The sequence below is a fragment of the Miscanthus floridulus genome, chromosome 3 (assembly GCF_019320115.1).
Source record: "Miscanthus floridulus cultivar M001 chromosome 3, ASM1932011v1, whole genome shotgun sequence".
NCBI classification, from domain to species: Eukaryota; Viridiplantae; Streptophyta; class Magnoliopsida; order Poales; family Poaceae; genus Miscanthus; species Miscanthus floridulus.
Window position 1 is genome coordinate 143,040,632 of NC_089582.1, and position 19,661 is coordinate 143,060,292.

General features: G+C 49.8%; 2 protein-coding genes across 6 annotated transcripts; one reads left to right on the plus strand and one right to left on the minus strand.

Annotated features, from left to right (window-relative positions):
• Positions 1-1,770: 1,770 nt before the first annotated feature.
• LOC136542666 (uncharacterized) lies at positions 1,771-15,101 on the plus strand. 5 transcript variants are annotated; one of them, XR_010780751.1, is made up of 8 exons: positions 1,771-2,124; positions 2,395-2,484; positions 2,588-2,824; positions 2,971-3,073; positions 3,751-3,980; positions 8,316-10,166; positions 10,280-10,398; positions 10,492-11,486. XR_010780751.1 is itself a non-coding variant. In XM_066535195.1 (6 exons), the coding sequence occupies exons 1-6, from the start codon at positions 1,799-1,801 to the stop codon at positions 14,805-14,807; spliced, it is 1,197 nt and encodes a 398-aa protein (XP_066391292.1). In that variant the 5' UTR covers positions 1,771-1,798; the 3' UTR covers positions 14,808-15,101. The 5 variants fall into 5 exon arrangements, 1 of the variants encoding a protein (XP_066391292.1); XR_010780752.1 differs by lacking the exon at positions 8,316-10,166 and having other exon boundaries at positions 10,492-11,480; XM_066535195.1 differs by lacking the exons at positions 8,316-10,166; positions 10,280-10,398; positions 10,492-11,486 and adding an exon at positions 14,597-15,101.
• Positions 15,102-15,863: 762 nt separating this feature from the next.
• Positions 15,864-18,933, minus strand: LOC136542667 (heat stress transcription factor B-4b-like). Its single transcript, XM_066535196.1, has 2 exons — positions 18,390-18,933; positions 15,864-16,747 (listed from the first exon to the last, which is right to left on the minus strand). Exons 1-2 carry the CDS (start codon positions 18,642-18,644, stop codon positions 16,088-16,090), a joined length of 915 nt encoding a protein of 304 aa, XP_066391293.1. The 5' UTR covers positions 18,645-18,933; the 3' UTR covers positions 15,864-16,087.
• Between the last annotated feature and the right edge of the window lie 728 nt (positions 18,934-19,661).

Below are 19,661 nucleotides of genomic sequence, written 5' to 3' on the forward strand. Positions count from 1 at the left end.
TGGTTTTATATGCAATCAGTCCATAAACTACTCGATGTGTATGCATGATAAGTTCGCTAGAAGAGCAACCACAATTGATTAGGCTGTACTTATGAGAAGTTGGTCACAAGTAGAAAATAGCATGGTCAACGGTGATGGGTAGAGTGATAGTAGCTCTCTGGCGTTGGTGACGATTCTAGAATTTATTCTAGGAGGATTTAGGTGCCAATGGATGTTGGCGACTACTTGAGGCAACAATGGACTCGTTGAATTAGCAATGTTATGTTATGTTAAAAAATCATTAATGCTCTACCACGGGTGTCTGTTTCACGTCGGTCAATCCGGACGCGGCTAGCTAGGCTGCGGATCGGTCCACATGCCTGTTCCTTCAGTCGGCATACATAGTTTCTCCAAAAAATAATAATAAAAAGAAAAAAGAGTGACATCTTATTTTCTCCGTTCGCATCGGCTCCATCGCACCGCTTGCCCTTCGGTCGCTTACGCACGAGCTCTGCTAACGTCCGCGTCTCCATATGCACGAGCGTCGAGCGCCACCGCTAGCCGCGTACGCACGAGCTCCACCACCGGCCGCGATGCGCCACCCGCCCGTGGTGAGGGAGACCGCTGCCGCCTCCACCACGGGGCCGGACGCCTGGTCGGCGGCTAGAAAGACCTCCGCCCCCACCTGTCTAGCTCGCTGCGGCCGGGTGTGGAGCTCGCCCACGTGCAGCTCACGGTAGCTCGGGCAGAGCCCGTTCACGCACATCTCGCGCCTGCCTACCCAGTTCGTTGTGGCTGGGAGGAAGTTGCCCGCGTACAGCCCTCGACGGTCGAGATAGAACTCCACACGTCAACAAGGATCCATTCTCCCAAGTAGCAAGGAGATGTTGCGTTGAAACTGCATGTTGCAAGCGTCTATCAAGTGTTTCAAATGTTCCAGAGCTATGTTGCAAGTGTTTTATATCGATGTTGCAAATGTAGATCGAGATGTTGCACATATTACAATGGTGTCTTCAAGTGTATGTCACAAATGTTTCATCTATTTCAGATGTATGTTGCAAGTGTTTCATCTGGATGTTACAAAAGTAGATCTGGATGTTGCATATATATGCATGTTACAAGCGTATATTGCAAATGTTTTATCTGGATGTTACGTATGTTTTGCAGTGGCTACAAACGTGTTTTCTTGTTGTAAGTGTTTCAATTGTTTTAGACGTATGTTACAAGTGTTTTATCTAGATATTATAAAAGTAGATCTTGGTATTGCACATGTTGGGTCCCCTGTATGCGCGTGGGTGTGGAGGGGGCGCCACGATGTGAGCGTGGGACACGAAGCGCGCGCGGGACACAGAGTGGCGCGGGCCCTCACGTGATGCAGGCGCAACAGGCGCGAGCGTCCGGTCCGAACGTCCGGGCGTTATATTCCGTAAAAAAATATTTATTGCTTTTGTCACTATAACTCAAAGTCTCAATCAAAAACATAACCGAGAATTATAATCTTGTCACGATAATAAATAAATATTTATATTAAAATATACAATCAAATAATAAGACAAACTATTCGAGAAACTTAAAAACGAGCATAAATATTATTTGTTTGCACAATTTTTTTAAGCTGTGTTTGCACAAATTTGATACTTAGCGTGTTTGCACAAATAACCTGCTGCACACGGGCTGCTGAAAGCGCCATGGGTCCAAATTGCCCAAATTACTATTGGGCTGATCCAAGCCCCAATACGGCCCATACATTGGATCCCTTCCTCGCCCTCTTCCTCGTATCCACTCGCGAAAATAGCCAGAGCACATTCCCACACCTCCCATGGCGATCCATCCCCGGATCACCGGCGGCCGCAGGCAGCCGCTGCCGCTACCCCTGAAGAGGGCCCTCCTGGCCGCTATCACTGTCGCGGCTGCTCTCTCCATCCTGTGCATCCTGTCCTTCACTGACACGCTGACCTTCACGGACACGCTGTCCTTCCTGGGGTTCCGGCCCCGCGACGTCGACAAGAGGGACGGCAACCGGAGGTACCTTTACTGGGGAAGCCGCGTCGACTGCCCCGGCAAGCACTGCGGCTCCTGCGAGGGCCTCGGGCACCAGGAGTCCAGCCTCCGCTGCGCCCTCGAGGAGGCCCTCTTCCTCGACAGGTAATTTGGTGTCGTCGCTTCGCCCCCCTCCTTCTCTTCTCCCGCGTTGATTGAGGTCGCTAGGTGGCCCTTGGCGTCTAGAAATGGATTCCGGTGGTTAAAGATGGTCATGTCGATTGAATTCCAAATTGCATCGATCTTCTATGTTGTTAGAAGATAGGAAGCACCAAAGCACATTGGATGAAAACTCTGTTGTATTTCAAGTTCTCAATTTCACCAATTTGCGTGCAATGTGGAATTATGCTAATGTGCAATGGCCCCATTCTGCAGGGTGCTTGTCATGCCCGCAAAGATGTGCCTCAATTCAGTGCACAATACAAAGGGGGTCCTTCAATCAAGCAATGCAAGTTCACAACAAAGGTGTTGCTTCTTAAGCACCAGACCTACATATGCTTATGCACACTGTTATTTTTTTGTCAAGTTGAAAAGATTCTGATAATGCTTATACTTCATGTCTTCACAGGTGGGAAACGGGTTCTTGTGCAATGGAATCTTTATATGATATCGACCTCATATCAAGAACTGTACCTGTTATTTTGGATAATCCACGATCATGGTACGAGATAATATCAAGAAGTACAAAGCTCGGTGAGGATGGCTTGGTGGTGCATGTGCAAGGGGTTAGCAGAGCTGAACTCAAACAAAATTCAAATTACTCTGGTGCTCTCCTCATAAACCGCACAGCAAGTCCTCTTGCTTGGTAAGGAATAACGATACTTGTTCCTTGCGATACCATGCTAGCTGCACTCAAAGAAATAGCTTAATTTTGTAGTAGTAGCAGTTAATCACGTCTATCGTGTAACACATAAAATTCAGGTATAGACTTTAATCATCATTACAGTTCAGGTTTATGGAGTGCAAGGACCGGACCAAGCATAGTTCTGTGATGTTGCCATACACTTTTCTGCCAACAATGGCAACAAGGAAACTGAGGGATGCAGCAAACAAGGTATATTGTTAAGAGATTGACTTACTGTTTAGTTTTACAACACAAATATTTGAAATGATAGTGACCACCAACCCACAGGAAAGTAACCATTTCCCAGCACTGTCTTGCTTAGTTCAAAATCCTATTCTTGGGACCTTAAAAAAAATCCTATTCTTGACATTTGTTCTGTTAACCTATCACTAGCTCCCGTGTGGAAATTTATCTCTTCTAGTGCCTGATGGAGAAAATACTACCATCAGTAATTGAATGTACCCAATTACTAGAGTAGCATTTTGTCAGATTCCCACTTAGAAGCACTCATGTTTCCACATCCTGTTATGAACGTGTCTCTACTATTCTATACACTGTTGTAGTCTTTATATCATTTGAATGTAGCATGTTATGTGTCGTGTAGCAGCTGGCCCCTCTCAGTCTGCCTGTTTAGACTTACTAGCAAGCAGCGAATGATTACTTCATTCAGTATATTCTCATCTCTCATGCTTTCATGACATGCCATGTATGCCACATTTATTCTTAGAACAGGGTGTGGCATGCTATTACATCTGTGCATACAGGTCTGTGCATGGATGTTCAGGGAGAACTTAATATCTCCTGTGTATTCAATATTCTTTTAGTAATATTGACTTATTAAATACAGCATGCTATTCTCTGCTTATAAATTTGTGTGCTCTCTTCAGATGAAAGAGATACTTGGTGACTATGATGCTATTCATGTGAGACGAGGTGACCTACTGAAGAATAGGAAAGATAGATTTGGTGTTGAGCGAAGTCTTCATCCTCATCTTGACAGAGATACTCGCCCTGAGTTTATCAAGAAAAGAATTGCAAAGTGGATTCGACCAGGTCGCACTCTTTTCATTGCCTCAAATGAAAGGACCCCAGGCTTCTTTTCATCTCTATCAGACAAGTAAGACCGACACCGTGTACCTACTCTTTTTGCACCTGGCTTCTTTTCATCTGTCAGACAAGTAATACTGGCACCATGCATGCACCTACTCTTCTTGCACCTGTATCCCATACATCAATGAAAATTTGAGGACGTCGCTCCAATGGTGTATTTTTCAGGGTGTATCCATGCACTGACATGTATCCCCAAAACCTACATATTTGTGAGATACTACACCTTGGATATATGTATTCCTGCTAAAAAAAATAGGGAGATGACGCCCCCTGGCTGTCTTAAGAGATGGAAATAGCAGACCCTTTGGACACGACTTGTGAGCATCCTGGTTTGACCCTGGGAGAGCTGCCTCTCAACTAGATGCTGTAACAAACTATGCTTTGGTTGTCATATGTATTCCTGCTTGACCAATGCTTAATGATTTCTATTACATTAGGAATGTTAGATAATCTATTGTTTCCTTGTGTGAACACACAGCAAGGGAAGGCGGCGCTGAAAAAGCTCCATGTTGTGGTACTGTAGCCGCTGTAGAAGTAGGCGCTGAACGGCTCACCTGCCGGACTGTAGCCACATACAGGGACAGGCGCAGAAGTCAGTCTGCACGGCAGCTGTACTAGGACTAGATGCATAGAGTTGTATATATAGTTTGCCACTGCAACTCAACAAAGAGAGTTTAGATTTGCCATCTCCTATACATGGCTTCGGCCAACGCTGGTGCTTGTACTGTGTGTGTATGCTATGTTCTCCCTCTTCTTCAATCTCTAGCCATAGTGTGTGTGTTCGGACAACGCTTGTTCGTAGTCGGCTTAGCTAGTGAGTGCTCGGCAACACTAGCGGGTGCTCGGCAAGACTGGTGAGTGGTCAACTCACCTGAGTCGGTGATCCTATGGGCTAACAAGTGGTATCGGAGTCGTACAAGCGCCATCGCCGGACTAACCGCTAGCGATGACGAACGGTTCGGAGATGGGCGACAGCAGTGGCATTGCTGTGGCTGCCCAGCCACGACCGGAGGTCATTGTTCGCACGGTGCGGGACGTCAGCGACACCAGTTGGCCGACGCTGACTCGCATCAACTATGGAGAGTGGTCGGTGACCATGAAGGTCAAGCTCAGCCCGACGGCTCTGGAATCCTATTGACAAGGGCACCGACAATGAGAAAGATGGCATGTCAGCGTTGGAGGCTATCCTCGCTGCTGTACCGGTGGAGTACAGGGAACCGTTGGGGGCGAAGAGCTCGGCTAAGGAGGCGTGGGAGGCTATTGCGGCGATGCCCGTCGGTTCTGATCGCGCAAAGAAGGCGACGGCCCAGCTTCTGAAGCAGGAGTACGCCAACCTCAAGTTCAAGGATGGTGAAACGGTGGAGGACTTCTCCCTCCGCCTACAAACGCTCATCAGCAAGCTGAAGAGCCACGGCGTCACCATCGACGAAGAGGAGGCGGTCTCCAAGTACCTCCACTCTGTGCCGGCAAAGTACATTCAGATCGCTCTCTCCATAGAGACGATGCTGGACTTGTCCACCCTCACCATTGAGGATGTGACAGGTCGTCTGCGGACGGTGGACGAGCGCCTGGAGCAGACGATAGCAACGAAGGACAGCGGCAAACTACCGCTGACAGAAGAGGAGTGGGCTGCTCGGAGGAACTCCGGGAAGGTAGCCTCCTCCAGCCGCGGTGGCGATGGCAAGCGCCGTGGCAAGGCTTCTTCGGAGAAGAAGCAGGTCGACCCCAACGCCTGTCGGCGTTGCGGGAAGATGGGCTATTGAGCACGGGAGTGTCCAAATCGTAAGCAGGAGAAGAAGGCTGAGGCTCATCTGGCGCAAGCTAATAATGATGATGAGGCCACTATCCTGATGGCGACGTTCTGTGCACTGCACGACGTCGAGGCTGAGGAGAAGGAAGAGGTGACGACGGTGGAAGGACCTAGGAAGGCCCTGAAAGCTGTCAACCTCGACGAACCACGCGTCCAAGTCCACCTCGGACGTGTGGGCGCCGATTAGGAGCAACGGTGGTATTTGGAGTCTGGTGCCAGCAACCACATGACGGGCTCCAAGGCATCCTTCTCTGAGCTCGACGACGACGTTACTGGTACGGTGAAGTTTGGTGATGGCTCACGGGTGACAATCCAAGGACGCGACACCATCATCTTTAGGTGCCAGAACGGGAAACACCGTGCGCTAACGGATGTATATTACATCCCATAGCTGCGTTCTAGCATCATCAGCATTTGTCAGCTGGATGAGCGCGGTAGCGAGGTACTGATCAAGGACGGAGTCCTTAGGATCAAGGACCGGGAGCAGCGACTTCTCGCCAAGGTGAAGAGGTCCCTGAATCGGTTGTACCTGCTCGACCGGAAGGTAGAGCAGCCGGTGTGTCTGGCGGCAAGGCACACCGAGAAACCGTGGATGTGGCATGCTCGGTTCAGACATCTCAGCTTCGACACGCTTGGTCGGCTGGAGAAGATGGTCTAAGGGCTACCCCACATCAAGCACAGAGGCGAGCTGTGTGACAGCTACCTGGCTGGAAAGAAGAGAATGCTACCATTCCCAAAGGCGGCCAAGTATCGCGCGAAGGACGCTCTCGAGCTCGTCCACGGCGACCTCTGCGGACCGATCACGCCAGCTACAAACGGTGGTCGGCGGTACTTCCTCCTGCTCGTGGATGATTGTAGTCGCTACATGTGGCTGCAACTCCTGACGAGCAAGGACGAAGCGACGGCGGCGATCAAGAAGTTCAAGATGCGCGCGGAGGCCGAGAGTGGCAAGAAGCTCCATGTCCTGAGGACTGATCGCGGCGGCGAATTCACTTTGGTGGAGTTCGCTGCGTACTGCGCGGATCAGGGTGTGGTGCGACACCACATCGCGCCGTACTCGCCACAACAGAATGGCGTGGTGGAGAGGGGGAACCAGACGATGGTCGGCATGGCTCGATCCATGATGAAGGCTAAAGGCATACCGGCAAGGTTCTGGGGTGAAGCGGTGACCACGGCGGTGTTCATCCTCAACCGCGCTTTGACCAAGGCCCTGACGGGCAAAACGTCGTTCGAAGCTTGGTATGGGCGCAAGCCGAGCATGTCCTTCCTCTGGACATTCGGCTGCATCGGCCACGTTAGGAAGACGAAGCCGATCCTCACCAAGCTGGAGGACAGGAGCCAAACTGACAGGAGCACACTGATTGTGTTCTTGGGCTACGCGGAGGGTACTAAGGCGCATTGTTTTAAAGGCGTCGCCTAGGCGTCGCCTAGGCGACGACTAGGCGTCCAGGCGACGAAAATGTCTGGGCGTCGGGGGTCGCCTAGCCAGGAGCCGTATGGCGTCCGCCTCGGCGTCTAAGGTGTCCGTCTTTCGCGTTAGGCGTCTGGGGCGTCGCCAACCGGCCTGAGGCGGTCGCCATACTCGTGAACAACCACGCGCGGAAAAGGGAAGGGACCCAAGGCGGGAAATCGCTCCCGCGCGGGACTTCTCCCGCCTTCCGTCGTTTCCTGCGCGCGCGCGTAGAGGAAATTGCGCGGGAATAGAGAGGGATTGTGAGAGATAGGGGATTGAGAAGAGAGAGGGAGAGGCAGACCCTGCTGGAGTTTCTTCCCCACTCGCGGCCAGGTCCCGCTCGTCCTCTCGCGTGCGTCCGCTCAGAGCCGCGAGTCCTCCCCCGCGCGTCCGCTTGCCCGTCTTCCGCTTCCTCTGTGCGGACCCGTGCGTCCGTCCGCACGAACCAGGAGAGCCAGGACGACCAGCTTCTTCTGCGGACCCAGGATGGCTTCACCGGTGCCCAGCTCCGCTCAGCCTTCAGGCCAGCCCTCCACTGGACCAGGTATCCCTCGCCTCCTCTCTCTCTCTCTGTTTCTCTTAAAAAGGTCCAAAGCTTGCATGTGGCGTGTGCTGCTGTCCCCTGCTTTGTTTGTTTTTTCTCTTAAAAAGGTCCAAAGCTTGCATGTGGCATGTGCTACTGTCCCCTGCTTTGTTTGCTTTTAGAAAGGCTGAAGCTTGCATGCGGCTGTCCCCTGCTCAGAGCAGATAGCACATGGGTATAGTTGTTGCTTTGTCTACTTGTGCTTTGATTTATAGATGCTAAATGGAGCAGTACATTAGTTGTTGCTGCTCTGTTTTATATGCTAATTGCACTACCTTTTATGCTAATTTGATTTGTTTATTAGGCTGGAGGGTGCTCTTGCTCTGTGCTCTATTTTAGCTGCTGCTGCTGCTCTGTTTATTAGGCTGGAGGGTGCTCTTTTATGCTATATGCTAATTGCACTGCCTTTTATGCTAATTAAATTGGTAGTTTACTGATTCCTACACTTTGCCATTCTCTGAAGTCTGAACTCATTTGGTTTATAAAAATTATGCAGCAGGAACCATGTCAAGTCCACCATCAATCGTCAGCGGATATGATCCCAAGAATGATCCAGCTCGGAAGCCGCAAAGGTCAAAAGATCCAGCATGGAGGTTTGGCTATTGGCCGAACCTACAAAACAAAGATGAGGTGGCATGCACCTTATGTGGCGGCTCAGTTCGTGGAGGGATTAAAAGGTTGAAGCAACATTTGGCAGGAGGTTATGGAGATGCAAAACTATGTTCGGGTGTCAGCACTGAAGTTAGGAGGGAGATGGCAGATTACTTGGATGCAAACAAGAGGAAAAGACCATTGGTTCTAGATGATGAGGTGGTGGAGGTGGCAGCAAATGAGGCTTCTGCAAATGAGGCTGCTGCTACGGCACAGCCTAGTTCAGGGACAGCAGCAAAAAAGAGGCAAGCATCCTTACAATTCATGGCTGTTGGCAACAAGACTAAACCGGAGGGAAAGGCAAACAAATCTGTAGTTGAGATGCTTCGAAAAACACCAGAAGAGATAGTAGATGAGAGACTTTCAGGGTCTTATCAGCCCATAATTGTGTCCAGTACAAAAACCAAGGAAGAGAAACATTATGTGGATACACAATGGGCCTTGTTCTTCTATGAATGTGGCATACCTTTTAATGCAGCAGTAGCAAGGCAATTTCAGATTGCAGTTGAGGCCACAACACAATATGGTTCAGGGTACAAGCCTCCAACACCATATCAACTTGGGGATCCATTACTTCAAGAAGTAGTGAAGTCAACAAGTACCATGAGAGAGGAGCATGAGAGAGCATGGAAACATTATGGCTGCACACTCATGTCTGATGGATGGTCTGATAGGAGGGGACGCCACTTAATTAACTTCCTTGTAAACAGCCCAGAGGGGACTTACTTCTTGGAGTCCATTGATGCATCAAGTGAAGTACATGATGCATACATGCTTGCTGGTTTGCTAGAGAAGAAGGTTGAGGAGATTGGGAAGGACAAGGTTGTTCAAGTTGTCACAGATAATGGTGCTAACTTCAAGGCTGCAGGCAAGATTCTCATGGACAGGATTCCTACAATATTTTGGAGTCCATGTGCTGCGCATTGCTTGGATCTCATGTTAGAAGATATAGGGAACTTGTCGGAATTCAAGAAACCTATTACACGTGCAAGGCGTGTGACAACTTTCATCTATAGACATGGGAGGATCCTTAGTGCCATGAGGGAGAAAACAGGTGGGGCTGACCTTGTGAGGCCAGCAGCCACATGTTTTGCAACGGCTTTTTTGACTTTGAAGAGCTTGTACAAGCACAAGGATGCTTTGAAGTCTTTAATGGTTAGTGAAGCATGGACTGGGAACAAATTGGCAAAAACTAAGGCTGGTCTAGATGTGCATGACATTGTGCTCTCTACACAGTTTTGGAATTCAGTGGAAGATTGCCTTAGAGCTTCAGCCCCACTCCTTATTGTGCTTAGGGTGGTTGATGGAGATGAGAAGCCAGCAATGCCGGAGGTTCAAGCTCTAATGAACCATGCAAAGGAGAGGATCAATCAAAGCTTTGCTATCCAATCCAAGAAATCTTTGCTCAAGAAGATTATGGGAATAATTGAGCGACGTTGGGAGAAATAAATGGATCATCCATTGTATGGGGCTGCACTGTACTTGAACCTAGGGAAGCTACATCCTCTCCTAAAAAAGGATGATGATGCAACTGTTGGACAGCTAAGAGGTTGCTTTCTTGATGTGCTTTCAAGAATGGTGGAGGATGAGGAAACTAGAAGCAAGATCAATGCTCAAGCCATGGATTATGAATATCTTAGAGGAGATGCTTTTTCAAATAAGATGGCCATTCAAAACCTTGAGTCAATGAGTCCTCGTAAGTGTTTCATTTCCATTTTAATTTCAGCAAGTGTACATCACATCAATTTGATTCCAGCTAGCATTTTTTGGTCCTAGCTCCTAACATATTGTTTCATTTGTTTGCTCTAGTTGATTGGTGGCGTTCCTATGGTGGCCGTGCTATTGAGCTACAAAGGTTTGCAAGGCGTGTGGTTAGTCTTTGTGCTTCATCATCTGGCTGTGAGCGAAATTGGAGCAAATTTGAATCTGTGAGTATTTCCTCATTTGCTTGCTGCCCTTACCAATATTTCAGCAAGCAGTTTATTCATTTTTTGGTTGCAATTGTGTTTCTGGTTTTGTAGATCCACACAAAGAAAAGGAACCGATTGTTGCATAAGAGGCTGAATTCTATTGTCTTTGTTTCCTACAACCGGAAGATGAAATCTAGGTTCCAAAAGTTACGCCAGAACAAGGGAAAAAACTTTGATCCTTTGGTTATTGAGGACTTTGATTGGAACAATGAGTGGGCTGACTCATTGCATGTACCCCCTCAAGGTACTCGTGGGTGTGAGTGTGACCTTACTTGGAACCTTGTTGATGAAGCTGTTGGAGCATCACAATCACTTCAAGGCCGGAACTTTCCAAGAGGAGCCCATAGGCGTGCAAGAAATTCTGCACCTATGGTGGATGAAGCTGAGTTGGGTTCAGATAATGAAGAAAATCCAGATCCATTTGATGATGCAGATGTGACAGATTGTGAGGATGATCCAAATGATGCCAATGAAATTGGAGAAGACAATGAAGCAGCCAACGTTGCTGGAGAGTTTGATGATGGCTATTGAGACTTGAGATATTAGAGATTAAAGATTTCCTCTTTTGTAAGCTAATATATGTGCTGCACTAGCAGCACTACTAATTAAGTATGTGCTGCACTAGCAGCACTACTAATTAAGTTATATATGCCATTAGAGACTAGTTTATGGCTACTAAGAGATGAAACATTTCATATTTGCTACTTGCTACTTTATGTGGTGCCCTAGAACTCTAATAGCACTACATATTATGCTTATAATTGGCTATATTAAGGTTGGATTGTCATCTAAATTTTTATTGGTGTTATATATTAAATTGTCTGTATGGCGTCGCCTAGGCGAGCGCCTTATTCGCCTAGGCGACTGGAAGGGGGTCGCTCGCCTCGCCTCGCCTTACCGCCTGTTTCGGACCGGGGGGTCCTCAACCAACCAGTGAATTTGAACTGCGTGCTCTCGATTCCGGATGGTGATGCAAAGAGACACAAGGTTTATACTGGTTCAGGCAATCGATGCCCTACGTCCAGTCTAAGAGATCGATCTTGTATTCCTTGCACCGAAGTGCTAGTAGTAGGGGGTTACAAGCACAGTGAGAGAGGGAGCTAATCTCAGGTCTCGGCGAGGTGTCGTGTGGGCTGCTTGAGACGTTGCTCTCAAGCGGCTGAGATGTGTATGTGTGTGTTACAAGGTGTTCTTCCCCGTGAGTCCCCCCCCCCCTCTGAGTGGCCCAAGCCCTCTCCTTTTATAGTTGAAGGGAGGACAAGGACAGTACATGTGTTAACTACGCGGCGTCGTGCCAACAGGGGCGACATGTTCGAGCCCTGTGGCCTGTCCCTGTGGCGACGAGGTCGTCGGAGTGGTCCGTCCTTGGAGCACTGGGGCGGCGTGCGAGTCCCATCCGATCCTGTGCGTGGTGAGAGCCCTGGGACCGTCTCGAAGTGGGTGCGGCGGTGGACGTGCAAACCGCTGTGGGTGGACTGTATGCGAGGCCGAGGCTTGGCCGGTGCCGAGGCCGCACCGCAATGGGGGGTCTCGGCGGGCACGATCCCCAAGATAGCCGAGACCTTGGTGCACAGTGCCGAGGCCCCGAGTGGGTGGCTGATTTGGTGCGTCGGCTTGGAGGCGGTGATGTACCGGGACAGGTTGTCCGTGCGATGTTGTTTTTGAGGCGGAGATCGCGGGACACAGTGCGGTGTGGGCGCTGATCGTGGGCACAGCGTCAGGACACAGTGGCCGGTAATCCCCGCCGTGCCCTGTCCCGGCCGGTATGGCGCTGATGCGACCTCAGGTCCCGTCGGCCACTCCGTGGCGTCGAGCCCTCGTCCGGCGGAGAATGTGGGAGTGGTTGAAGTATTAATGAGACACGACGTGCTGTCGGGAAGGTCGGCCGAGGCGGGGGGGCGACGGGCCACAGACGAACCGGCCTCGAGCGACGCGGAGAATGAGGCCTCGCGCGAGACGGAGATCGGACTCCTTGTCGAGACCTTCCGTGAGAGGCCTCGCGCGACACGGAGAATGCACCCCCTGCCGAGGCCTTCCGTGGGGAGCCTCGCGCGAGGCGGAGATTGCGTTCCCTGCCGAGGCCTCCTGCGCGAGGCTCGAGGTGAGGCGGAGGGCTTGGTGGGCCTAGTTGTGGCATCGACTTCGACGAAGTCTTTGTGCCAGTAGCGAGCATGGAGTCTGTCCGTTTGCTACTAGCCTTGGCAGCAGCAAAGGACTGGCGCACCCATCACTTGGACGTTAAATCGGCCTTCCTCAACGGCGAGCTGACGGAGACGGTCTTCGTCGGGCAACCTCTAGGTTTCGCCGTCAAGGGAGAGGAGCACAGGGTGCTCCAACTGTGCAAGGCGCTCTACGGGCTGCGGCAGGCCCCACGAGCATGGAACGCGAAGCTTGATGCCACGCTGGGCGAACTTGGGTTCCAACGGTGCGCAACCGAGCACGTGCTCTACACGCGACGACGGGAGAAGGAGGAGCTCGTCGTCGACGTGTATGTGGACGACTTGATCGTCACCGGCGCGCACACGTAGGACATCAATAGCTTCAAGCGCGAGATGACGGCTCGTTTCCGAATAAGCGATCTCGTAGCACTCTCCTACTACCTCGGCATCGAGGTGAGACAGGGGAAGGAGGAACTCACGCTCGGTCAGAGCGCGTATGCCTCGAAGTTGTTGGAGCGGAGCGGCATGGCTGAGTGTAAGCTATGCGTGACTCCGATGGAGTAGCGGCTGAAGCTGACAAAGGCTAGAACCGCGGCGAAGGTGGATGCAACACTCTACCGGGGCATCGTCGGCGGTCTGCGCTACCTAGTCCATACGAGGCCGGACATTGTGTTCGCCGTGGGCTACGTCAGTCGCTTCATGGAGGATCACTGGGCTACGTTGAAGCAGCTACTGCGCTACGTCAAGGGGACGGTAGATCAGGGGATCATCTTCCCAAAGATCGGAGCTCACTGTGTTCAGCTATGCAGACATGGCGGGGGACATCGACGGACGACGGAGCACCTCAGGCGTGCTCGTCTTCCTCGGGTCGGCTCTAATTTCATGGCTGTCGCTGAAACAGAAGGTGGTAGCGCTATCGACGTGCGAGGCAGAGTACGTAGCGGCGGCCACAGCGGCGTGCCAAGTTGTGTGGCTACGTCGGCTGCTGGGCGAGTTGACCGGCGTGGAAGCTCACCCACCAGCACTGATGGTGGACAACCAGCCCGCCATCGCCCTCGCGAAGAATCCGGTTCTGCACGACCGGAGCAAACACATCGACGTGAAGTTCCACTTCCTCCGGGATTGTGTCGATGGAGGGCAAATCGTCATCGAGTTCGTCGAAACTGGTCGACAACTCGTGGACGTCCTCACCAAACCGCTCGGACGTCTTCGACTCACGGAGCTGAAGAAGATGATCGGCATGAAGGGGGTACAAGGGATAGCAGTAGGATTAGGGGAAGAATTGTTAGATAATCCACTGCTTCCTTGTGTGAACACACAGTAAGGGAAGGCGGCGCCAAAAAGGCTCCCTGCTGTGGTGCTATAGCCGCTGTAGAGGCAGGCCGAACGGCTCACCTGCCGTACTGTAGCCACATGCAGGGACAGACGCAGAAGTCAGTCCTGCTGTGTTATCTAGTCACTATTGCAGCAGGGCAGCTGTACTAAGACTAGATGGATAGAGTTGTATATATAGTTTGCCACTGCAACTCAACAAAGAGAGTTCAGATTTACCATCTCCTATATAGGGCTCCGGCCAACGTTGATGCCTGTACTATGTGTAGGCTCTGTTCTCCCTCTTCTTCAACCTCTAGCAATAGTGTGTGTGTTCGGACAACGCTTGTTCGTAGTCGGCTTAGCTAGTGAGTGCTCGGCAACACTAGCGGGTGCTCAACAAGACTGGTGAGTGGTCAACTCACCTGAGCCGGTGATCCTGTGGGCTAACAAGAAACTGTGTTCCTGAATGATTACCTAAGTAATATATTTCAAATGTTTAAAATGTTCCATGAGTGATCGATGGTTTCATCTTTCCCAAGGAACTATCACCATGGACTTGGACTGCTAATATAAAAGTGATATTTACATAGCAGTTAGCGAGGCAGCATTATATCTGCATGTGCTCTCTTGAGACAAGCTATGACATTGTTTCTGTCTCTTATGGTGGCATGTTGTGCCCGCAGGTACAGGCTAGCATATTCATCTAACTTCAGCAGCATATTGAATCCGATAATCGAGAACAACTATCAGCTGTTCATGGTGGAAAGGTTGATTATGCAAGGCGCGAGGACGTTTGTGAAGACAATGAAAGAGTTCGATAAAGATCTTGCTCTCTGTGATGATCCAAAGAAGAATACCAAAGACTGGCAGGAACCAGTTTATACAGACGACTGATGGCAGCTGTTTTGTGTTCCTAGATACAGCTTAGTTCCAACTGTATCACTGATCTTAAAGGTTTCACAAAGATGACCAAGTACTTAACATTTATGAGATCATATGATAGCTTGAGATGGATGCATTAACTATGGCATGACTGCTCACCATGTTCTTTTGTTCAGTTACGGTGTTCAATTGGTTTGTTTTTCTTCATCTGTTTAACAAAGATTACTGGGTGGTGGGAGACTGTTTGTTAACATCTGTGGACCAAACAGTTGTGTATCTATAGCATGTAACTGCCGTTGGAGCAAAGCTATCAACCGATGAGACACATTACTTCCTGCTCCTGTTGCTATATTGTACTTGTGTTAACAGCATCAGTTATACTAGCTCTGTCAAACCTAGCTAGAAAAAGATAGAATGTTGAGCATCTTGCGTTGATTCTTCTTTAAGAAAAAAAAAACACTTTATATGAGAACACTTTATGGTAATCTTTTTTGCTTTGTTGGGGCTTAGTGATGTAGAGAAGTTATTCAGCAATATAGAAATTCGTGTCAAAGACAATGTGCTATATATAGTGTGTATAACCCATAAGCTATAGGATGTTTAGCAGGTAGTGCTTGTGACTAGCAATGTATACACGTTACTGCAAGTTCAGTGAACCCTATGGCCTATGCAGGCTCCCTTAGAGCATTCATCACTGTAGCTGGAGAGATGCATCATGCATGGATATATATATACTGGCACTTGAATCTCATTGCGTATACAGAGGTGATATAAGTTGATCCCAAAAGCACCTTCGATAGGTTTCTATAAATCAATTTTGTCCTTTCTTTCAGAGAAGATTTCCATCAGCCCATGAAAACTAATAATAAGCCTTGGGGGCTTTGTTTGGCCTGCTTAGCATGCATTTAGCAACTTATTAGTAGTCAACTAGAGTGCTTCGATGTCGATCGATCACCAAGCTAGAGAGCAATGCACACTCCATTCCATATTCCCATGCACGGCCAGGCATTGAATAACTTGTTGAGATTTGATTTGAGAAGGTGGTGCAAAGCCTCTGCAGTGCAGCTAGATTAGCTGACTAAAATCCATCCATGCATACATGCATTCTTGTTAGTTTCTCTCAGACAGATCAACACTTAGCTCTTGCACATTAATTTCAGTACGCACTTAAGAAATTACCAAAGCCTAGCTAGCGAGCTAGCGATCGAAACTACTACTCTCTGATCTGATCTCTATATGTACACGAACGAGAGCAATGCAATCCAGCCGGCCGGCCGGCGGGCCAGCGGCGGCTAGACGTCGCTGCTTCCCTGCTCATGGTTGTCGTCTCCATCCTCCTGGTGCGCTCGCTTCTTCTTCTTGCCCTGCAGGGCCACGCCGAACAGCTTCACCGTGCCGTCGTCCTCCGGCCGCCGCGGCGGGGAGGGGGAGTCCGCCAGGTCCAGCTCCATCAGCCTGCAGGAGGACGCGGCGCCACCGGCGCTGGTGGGCAGGGACGCGTGCACCACCGACGAGGGGCTCGTCACCGGGGCCACGTGGTTCTGCAGGAAGTAGATGATGTCGTTGTAGAGCTTCTTCATGTGCGCCAGCTCCGACAGCAGCAGCGAGTTGCGCCGCCGCAGCTGCCGGTTGTCCTCCGACAACACCGCCAGGAAGTCCCCGCCGCTTCCTCCACTGCCTTCATTATTGCCGCCGCCGGGGGCGGGCTCTTCTTGGAAGTGGTGATGGTACACCGGCTGCGTCGGCGGCGGGGGCGGCGGCGGGGAGAACGGGTTGAGGTGGTGGTGGTGGAGATGGTGATGATGGTGGTGGTAGGGCTGGTGCGGTGGCAGCGGCGTCGGCAGCGGCTGCGACGACTTCCTCCTGTGGATCTCGGCGAGGAGGTGCTTGGCGCCCTTCCTGAAAAACTCGTTGGCGAACTCCCACCTATCTGCCACTATCTTCCTAAAGCCCTGCAACAGCAAAAACAGCAAATTTAAACCAAAGAAAAAATTCAGTATTTTCTTCTTGCAGTGAGTTGTGTTATTAGCTAGCACAAGATATTAATAACGAAAGCCTATATGAGATGAGAGATCGACGTCGACACTGTTGCACAACAGCACATTGCAATTGCAGCTACCATGCATGGCACATGTACTACGTGCACATGCTGCATCAAGCTAGCAATGCAAAGAGAGAGAGAGAGAGACGTCTGGTACATCACGATGGATGCTCTCATCAGATCAGTGCTTCTGTGTGCATGTGTGTAGTACTGTACGTACTGATGTGTAGTCAGCTCAGCTGCTAGTCATGTCATGTGATGTGCGGTGGTAATGCATGGTATCTTGTACTGTATAAGGGTATATACTGCTTGGAACAGAATACCATAGGGTATATATTCTCTAAAATTTCGTTGTGCCAATCTTTTCCCAATGATTGGGAGTGAGACTAGCGCACAAAGGATGATTCATTCCATGTGTACGACGCATGCTCATGAAACCTTAGTGTTTTCTATGCTATGCATACACATATCTGTACTCTGGATTTTCGCAACTCATATATACCAATAACATTGTTAAGCAAGAGCTGGCTAATGGAGAAATAAAAAAAAATTTTAAAGAGATGATAGGAGCTCTACCTTTTAATTAAAATAGAAAAGAGAGAAATAAAAGATACTCGCATCGAGTCAATGGTCGTTGACAAAAGATCAGATCAGGAAGTATATCTACTAGCCTGGCACAAAAAGAAGCAGGCAGTATAGTACTAGTACCCCCAAAACAGTATCTATCTTGGCACAAAATGAAACAAAAAATTTCTTTTGACCATTTTGAAAGGGTAAGCCTCTGAATAAACGGTATTGTAAATCTAAGCTTGACTTGGAAGCTAGCAAGTGGTCGAATGAAGTCCCTTTCAAAGTCAACAAGAACCTGGGGTCAGTTTGGATGCCAAAATTTTTGGCAAAATGCTACTGTAGCGTTTTCGTTGTTATTTGGCAATTAGTGTCAAATCATAGTCTAATTATGCTTAAAAGATTCGTCTCGTGGATTTCGTCTAAACTGTGTAATTAGTTTTATTTTTTATTTATATTTAATGCTTCATGCATGCGTCTAAAGATTCGATGTGACGGGAAATTTTGAAAATTTTGCCGTTTTGGGAGGCAACTAAACAGGGCCCAGAAAGCCGAAGAACAGTGAGTGGAGCTGAACCCAAATGCAAACCACAAATTAAATGCATGCAGCAGCCTATCTGCTTGTCACAGGGAGGGGAATGAATGCAACCGATTGGCTAGCTAGTCGTTGGCAGGTCACACCAATGCCTGCTGCCGTATATTCATCACACAGTGCAGCCAAAATCTGACGAACGAAGAGATCGATCGAGTACCCAAGAAAAAAAGACACTTTTGCTTGCTAGCTAGCTAGCTTGTCACATTGTAGCTAGGAAACAAACAAGAGGAGCAATGCAAACCGAGAGATGAGAAACAAAATAAGGTCTCTCTCTAGTCAACAACACAGCAAGGAATTGAAACCATGAATGCATTGCATATTTGCATGCCACCGAAGGAAAGGAAGATCGACCACAATGCAATATAGCACTGCATATATACTACGAACTTACATAGGTGTTGAGCTGCCTGACGAAGCTGGAGAAGTTGTTGTGCTTGAAGTAGTTTGGGAGGAGGTCGCGGGCGAACTCGGGCGGGCGCCACACGACGAAGGTGGTGTCGTCGTCGCCCCACGACACGATGTGGTCGGTGCAGGGGTCGTCCACCAGCTGGTACGTCTTGGTCAGAAACGGCGCCGGCACCGGCTTCGCGTGCGAGCTCTCCATCGACACCACCATCTCGCCGCACCGCTCCACAAGGAAAGCCATGCTTGGCCAGCCGCCGGCCGCCCAAACTAAGATCGAGCTAGCCTCTCCCTCGCTCTATATTTCTCTTCTTTGGCCTCGGCCCTACAGGAAGAGATCGATGGATCGATCGAGGACAAAGCTAAGCAAGCAAGATGAGGAAGAAGACGAGGACGGAGCAGGAGAATCGGAGCCTCGGAGAAGCAATATAAGCTAGTAGGAGTAGTATTACTATGGGAGCTCCAGCTGCTAGCAAGCAAGCACGGAGAAAGTTAAAGAGAGAGTGCGAGGAGAGAGAAATTAAAGGCTGCCGCTCTTTAGCTCTATCTCCAGTCTCACTGTCTCGCACTCGCACACATAAACACATGACCGCACCTCGCGCGCACACCCCACGAGCTCAGCAGGCTCAGCTCCTTCTCCCCCTTCAAATATTCTCTCCGGTGTGTGGCTCAGGCTGCAGAGGCCACCACTGCCTGGACGACCTGGACCGCTGCCTGCCTCTCTTGCTTCTCTCCCCACAGGCCAGGCCACACACACTCTCTCTCTTCCAGCCGTAGCTAGTAGCCAGAGGACTAGGGTCGTAGCCCCGGCAGCCCCGCCTTTGGATCCGCCCCTGTATATGCACGTGCATGGATATCTGTGCAGGAGCAGTGCAGGGTAGCGTGGGTCTTTTTCGGCCATGGAAGAATGTTTTTCCCTCCCAACATTTTAGTATAAGCATCAGAATAAGTCAAATTTTATCATCAGTGAACAGGGGCCTAAGATCAGAAGAAGATGAAGATGGTCGCCGCTCGCCAGCAGAGAGGGGCTTTGTATTGCATTGCTTTTAGCTAGCTAGGTCGTTCTTTTGGCATTACCCTCTCGCTCAGGGGCGGATCTAAGGGGGGGCTGGGGGGGCTCCAGCCCCCCCTACAGCTGATGCATCAATGGAAATATGGGGAGGGTGAGGGAGAAGAAGAGGTGGAGGAAAAAAGAAAAATGGAGAAAGAGAAGAAGAAGAAGAGACCAGCCTCATTCAATCCTGTTCTGCATCCGCCACTG